A 7,816-nucleotide genomic window follows, 5' to 3' on the forward strand; every position below is an offset into this window, starting at 1 on the left:
ATGATATCAGATAAGATATAAAAACTAAAATTTTTCTGTTGTTTTAATCTGTATTTTTAAATATATTTTAATAATAATTATAAATATAATAATATTTTGAAATAATACATATAATATAATAATATATATATAATATATATATAATAATATATAATATTATATATTATAATATAATAAGAAATAATAATAAGAATAATAATAATAATAATAAGAAATATTATAATAAGAAATTTTATAAAAAGAAATAAAAAAATATAATTAAAAATAATAAAAATATAAATATAAATATAAATATTTATTTATTGTATAAATTTAACAATAAAGTGTCGTATTTTTTACTTTTCTGAAAATTTCATTATTATTATTATAACATTCTAGTATTATATATACTATTACTACTTAGTATAAGTATATATATATATATATATATATATATATATACTATATTGATCTAATATATATATATATATTAAATGCCTTTATCTTGTAGGAAATTAGTATTGAAGCAATATGCACCATATCTGAAATAATGTAATGATTATGTAATCAAAATAAATAAAATTTGAAGCAATAAAATAGAAATTATTATTTACATATTAGGTGGTATTGAATCTCCAAAATAGATTACTTCATTATCCTTTTTATTATTAAAACATTTATGCGCCGGAAATGCTTTAGGATTTCTTAAAGACTCTGTATATATCTTCACAGATTTTTGATGACTGCACAAATCTTCAACAAATTTAATTTTAAAAATGATAAAAACCATTAGTTAAAAATTAATATTTTTTTATGAACTTTAATAAATATGAAATTTCAATTGTAAGAATAAAAAATTTTATGAAAAGTTATTATATATAAGAAAAAAATAAATATAAATTTTAATTTGGTATAATTAAATTTTTTAATGAAATTGTAAATATTTTTTATGAATGCGATTTGTAAAATAGAATTTACTTTATAAATTTTAATCGTGAATATCACTATAATATAATATACAAGAATATGTGTACATTAATTAAATAATAATAATTAATAAATTAATTATTGTAATAAGATTACAATTTTTCTGAAATTATATTATAAATATGTCTTATTTATAGTAGATATATATATTAATAATATATATTAATTTAATAGCTTATTCGTATCATTTGTTTTAGAATAAAATATCCATTCCATTATTAAAATATATTAAAGAAAAACCGCAAGATATGATCTGATCTTTCTGTCCTCAAGATATCACAAGTTGAATTTATTCAAAAGCATAACAGTAATAGTATACAGTAGAATACTTTTTTGCAAAAAAGTATCTATATAGAATATTAATATATTCATAGGATCTTTGAAGAATTTTCTAGAGATCAAAACAGACACAAGTAATATATCAAATCTCGATCAAAACTTGTTTATTTATTAAATTACAACAATTTAAAAGTGTTAGATGATCCAATGAGCCAAGAACAGAATATAATAAAGATACAAAAAATTTCTATATATTTCACTCAAAATTATCACTTTGATTTTTATTACTATTATTATCCGCAGCAAGAAATATTCGGATGGAATGTGAATGATTTTGAAAAATGCATATTTTGATATTATTTATTTTGTATGTTTCTTTTGATAAGCGGATGTATAAAGTCACAAATCGTTTATTTTTTCAATATATCATATATTTTTTGCATTATTTCATGCAGTACAATATTTTTTATGAAGAAATATTAATTCAATATTATTTTCTAAAAATTATTTAAATATTATAAAATTTATTATACAAAGAATATACAAAATAATATTTGTCCTTCAATGTCTATAATAAATTCACAAATTAAAGTATATCCTAAATTAATAATTTTTAAGTATATTGGGTTAATATTTTTTTTATAGAAAATGTTAAGCTATATCGAACAATATATCAAAAAATATAATTCCATTTTAGAAAATTGAAAGAAAAGAAAACTAAAGTTAATTTTTATAATATGAAATCCATTCATAAAAAAATTAAAACACATGAATATGTATGAAATATGAAATAGATAATGTAGAATATATATTTTTTAAAATCATTTAACTTCCATCTATTTCTTGTTGAATAATATTAATGATAAAAATCAAAATAATTTCAAGTAAAATATTTTTAGATATATTTCACTTTATCTAATGTAAATTTTAATTACATAATAAATAAATAAACTTTATCTGTTATTTTTGTATATCAATATTTATATCTATTTTAAACTCTAGAATTTCTCCAAAAATGTTTCATAAATATATTAATACATTATATATGGACTATATATATCAATAAATTAAAAAATAAACATTCTTTTAAAATAAATACCTAGTTTATTAATTCAATTTATCAAATTCAGTCTATCAACTGAAAAAATTTTATTTAGAGATAAAATTTTAGATAAAATTTTCATTGATAAATTAATAAGAAATGTCTTACTCATAAATTCAAAAATTATAAAATTTTAGACAAAGACAAATAAAATCATATAAAGATAATATGTAATAAGCAATTTCATATTTCTGTTCATATTTATTCTAAAAAATTAAAAATTGATCTTTGAATTCTTATTTTTTGATTTTTTGAGTATAAATTATAAAAATTATAAAAAGAATTCCTTAACTTCATATTTACATAAAAATATTGTGCAAGAAGGAATATTCTTGTAACATTTATTAGAAAATGTAAATATACACATGTAAATAAAACATACTAAAAAAAATAAAATAATTTATACAAAATGTAATTTATATGATAATAATAGATTAATTATCCAATCTATATCTTTAATTACATAGTAAGCGTATATGCTAAGTGAATAATATCAATCAATCAAGCGTGAAAAATCACAAAGTTTTATTTATATCAACAAATCTCATATGCATCAATTTATCATGCTTTGTTTAACATTGATAAAATTTCTTTTGAATGATACATTATGTTTTAAAAAATCAAAATGAATAGTAATTGAGTGTATAAGATATTTTTTGTACAAATATATTTGTTTATATTTTTTTATTACATATTTGTTTTTGCAAAAAATATTAATTTATTAATATTAATTTGTATAATAAATTCATTTGTATTTTTTAACAAGAATACTTATTCAATTTTAAATAACGAAATATCTCAATCTTAAATAACGAAGAATTTCACTGAAAAAAAATTTAAATAAAAACTTTAATAAAAAATCATATATTGATTCTGTCTTGATATTGAATCAAAGTCATGCAGTTATATTATTTATAATTTCTTCTTTTCTTTTTTTTTTAATAAAAACCTTTATTTTCATGCATTTTTTGATAAAAATCAAATTTTTTGATAAAAAACAAATACTTTTTATTTTTATTTACAATTTGACTTTCTATTTTCAATAATCTTTATTTTAAAAGATGATAATCCTTATTATTAACTTTTTATCTCTTATATATAGAATGTAATTTACAAACTAAAGTCAAAGAATAGTCAAATTTAATAATTAATTTTAATTTTTTAAAATAATTTTAGATGACAAGAAGAATTTCGTTACATATATTCTACATATTTCCAAAATTTTATAATTTTTTGACTTTATGAATTAGAAGATTTTTTTTATATCTATTAAAAATTAAAGATCAAACATTAAAATATAATGAAGAAAATATATGATGATAATATAGGAATATAATATATAAAATATATGTATAAGGAAGAATGAAAAATATATAGGAAATCCACTTAAATGAAATTACTTAAATTTAATATTTCTTTTAATCGTGATAATATAAAAATATCTTATATAATAATATATATTTATATAATTGAAATAATATCAATAATTTATTTTTTTCAAATATTTCAAAATCATTAATGTTCTTTTATTTATATGTATAAATATATATTTTTCTATCTCATTATAAAAAATATTTAGAACATCTTTGAATGATTGATTTTAAAGACCAAACAAAGAAGTTAATATTTTAAAAAATCGGTTGAGACTTAGTTATTAAATTTTAAATAAATTAAATTTATGTTGAAGCGAGATGAAAATACAATAAGACTGCTTTCAACTTCATTCTATCTAATGTAAATTTAAATTGTTTATAATTTAGTAAATAAAAATAAACTAATATTTTTGTATATTAATTTTTGTTTTTTACAATTCAAAGATATTTCAAAGATATTTGATATATTAATACTACATGCATAACATATTTTAATTTTATAAAAATATTTCATGTAATTATTTACCTTTATCATATAGAGGAAAAATAAATATCTATATACATAGAAAAAATATTTTACCATTAAATGATTTATCTTCTTGCAATGGATGACAATGATTATTATAAACAAACAACATAAATATATCTTATATTAATTATAATGATAACCGGTTATCAGTGTCGTATTCGATCGCTTTTAAAATTTTCTATATTATGACGATGAGCCATTAGACTGACTTAACAAGAAATTATACTCTACCTCTTCCGATAGTTGGAAGACAACCCGGTTGAGAACTGATCCCCTTGTTTGCATAAAAATCAACAGTTCCCGTATTGAAAGGTGTCCCATAAAATCCACCATCAGTGTGAAGGATAACGACGACTTTGGCATCGCTCGACCTGAGGTGACACTCAGAAGGATAAAAGAGTGGAAATGCTGGATCTAATCCTATATTAGAAGATTGTTATTTTTTTAATTTAAGTTAATAATATTGAATAGTATCAATACTAATCAGTATTCAATAAATAATTGAATACGTAAAAATAATAATATATTTTGTTATTGTATTTTTAAGAAGTAATTCTTTAAAAAATAAATCTTTTGAGAAGCAATTAAAAATTAAAAATTTTTCGATCAATATATTTCAATTAAAAATCTTACTCTATATCATATTTTTTTAATATATATATATATATATTATATATTATATCGATATAACCTAGAATATATATTTAAATACTTTTTTTCTTAAGATAAAGTCTATAATTTTTTATTTTTATTAAATTTTAAATTTTTTATCCGGTCATAATTTTTAAATTCAACTGAATTAACATTTAACATATAAATATTTATTAATATAATAAATAATATAATAAATATATTATTAATTATATTAATAATTAATAATTATTAATATTAATAATTATTATATTAATATTATAATATTATTATATTAATAATATATTAATAAATATATTATAATATTAATAATAAATATATAAATAAATATTTACTATCGATTTATATATCAAATTTGAAATATTATCAATGAATTAGAAATTAAAATATATATGGTAATATATATAAAATATTATATATTCATTTGTTGGTATTGTTCAAATCTATTGATATCAAAATTTGAGTACTCGAATATTCATTCAATTGAAATATAAAATATTTGGAATATAATATTCGAAATAAAATATTCGGAAAATATTTTAAATTCAAATATTGAATCCGGTCAATAGAAATTCCATTATTTTAATAAATTTATTTATATTTTGTTTAGTCTGAATTCAAACATACATATAAAAATATATAGAATATAGCTTTATATTTGATGAATCATAGAAATAAACTTAAATTCAGATATTCATATTTATATAGAGAGTTCTAGAACAATCGGATAATATTTATATATATTTTATATTTAATATTTATATAGATTATATAAAAGTTAATAATTTCATTTCCTCTGAAAAATTATTTGTTACTCATAAATAAAAATTAACATAAATTTTCAAATCAAATATATACATAAATTAATACATAATTTTACTCTTATTTCATATTTTATAAAAAATCATAATTACTCACCTGTTATTCGATTAAGAATAATTTTCATGGATCGTCCAATATGACCAGCTATATGAGCACCCAAAGAATGACCAATCACATGTAATTTATTCAAATCAATCAGTTTGTGAAGTTCTGTCAAGGATTTAGCAACGAGTTTTCCTATCATAGGAACCATATTTGACACGCGAAAGTAATTAATATTAAATGCTATGTTTCCCCAATCAAGCAATATTACGTTTACGTCTCCCTTGTCTAAATAAGCTGTAAATATGAAAGTTTAAATTCAATCATTTCATTTCTTCATTTCTAATTTATCTCATTTTATATTGCGTGAGAGTAATACATTTAATTAGTATCTGTACGTTTTCCATTTCCGAGTTCTCCAAGAATCCATGTATGTAAAGAATACTGTCTTGATCCGTCAAAATCGTATCGCTAATATTTTCTAGATTTGCGAGTATGTATGGAAAAAATATAGGATTTAAGCTGCTTCTGCAATTGTGAAAAATATTTTTGTATATAACTCATATATAAGCAATTTATTATAATAAATATATATATTATATTATATTATATTACTATATAAAATATAATATTATATAAATTAATATAATAATTAATATATTATTATTATAAATTAATATATTATATTATAATTGATATATATTAATATAATTAATAATTAATTTCTAAATTAATTTAATACTATTACGATATTTTCCGATATAAAGAAAGAAAAATAAGAATTTAGAATTTATCTTTCTTTCAAAAGATTTTTAAATAAATTGCTATTTGATATATTTATTTGATATATTTATTTTAGATTTAAACAAATTATTAAAAATTGAAATCAAAAATTAAAAATAAATCTATCAAAAATATTGAATAATGACATAAAAGAGTTAAAGAGAATTAAAATTATGGGTCACGATAATATTAAATAAATCATAACAAGTTAATCTTTTCTATTTAATTAATTCAAATAATTCAAATAAATTTATGTACATTTTAAATAAAAAAGAAGAAGAAATATAAAGACATTGAATTTAACTTTAACATTCAAAATAATTTAAAAAAAAACATTTATGTAATCATCATTTTATATTTCAAAACAGAAAACATTAGAAATAGCATTTATTAATCAAAATATTAAATTTTATATAAATTTTATAAACTTTCCTTTATATTTTTTTTATAAATTACCCTTTATAAACTTTCAGATAAATCTTCGTAACAAGAGTAGGATTATCTTTTCCATAACCTACACATCACAAGCAAATGCTATTATAAAAAATAGATTACAAAATATGTAATAAAAAAAAAATTAATTCGTACATACACACTGCTTCAATTACGTTTTTATGAATTAAGAAAAAAATTAGAGAGAGATAAATATATATTTTTGACATTATTAATTTTATTCAAAAATGATTATAACACACATTTACACTATATATATATGTATATATATATTGTAATTCTAAAAGAACGTGTCTTCAACGTGTCTTGTTCGTAACATTCCCGCTTGTTATGAAATAGATAGGAAAATCTGTGCTATATATATAAAGTACCCTCTTCGAGTAGTTGTTACATAATGAGTGAATAAAGAAATATAACATTTAAAAATCTTAATGATATATAATTACTATAATATATATATATGTAATTACTATATTATACATGAAAAAATGAAAAATATCACTTATTTAATATATTCGATAATAATAGATATTTAATATATTTTCAAATTGTTATTAATTATATTATTTATATTGACATATTATATATACGTATTATATTATCTAAATATATTATAAATTTAGATTATCAAATTAGAATAGTTTTTAAAAATAATATATATAGATAGAATCGAAAATTAATAAAAACAAGAATAAATGCTAAAAAAATGATAAATTTGTCTCTAAAAAAAACACAGTGTCAATTATTAAAAATATAATTTTTAATTAAATCACTAAATCATTTATTGAATAAAAGTAATTAAATCAAATAATAAAC

At 17.2% G+C, this 7,816-nt stretch overlaps 1 protein-coding gene across 1 annotated transcript; it reads right to left on the reverse strand.

Moving 5' to 3' along the window:
• Nucleotides 1-469: 469 nt before the first annotated feature.
• LOC122715460 (probable phospholipase A1 magnifin) lies at nucleotides 470-7,209 on the reverse strand. Its single transcript, XM_043937675.1, has 7 exons — nucleotides 7,140-7,209; nucleotides 7,004-7,061; nucleotides 6,144-6,292; nucleotides 5,819-6,061; nucleotides 4,481-4,669; nucleotides 594-732; nucleotides 470-521 (listed from the first exon to the last, which is right to left on the reverse strand). The coding sequence occupies exons 1-7, from the start codon at nucleotides 7,207-7,209 to the stop codon at nucleotides 470-472; spliced, it is 900 nt and encodes a 299-aa protein (XP_043793610.1).
• Nucleotides 7,210-7,816: the final 607 nt, after the last annotated feature.

Source organism: Apis laboriosa, unplaced genomic scaffold (genome assembly GCF_014066325.1).
Source record: "Apis laboriosa isolate Shangri-la unplaced genomic scaffold, ASM1406632v1 scaffold35_cov144, whole genome shotgun sequence".
Taxonomy (NCBI): domain Eukaryota; kingdom Metazoa; phylum Arthropoda; class Insecta; order Hymenoptera; family Apidae; genus Apis; species Apis laboriosa.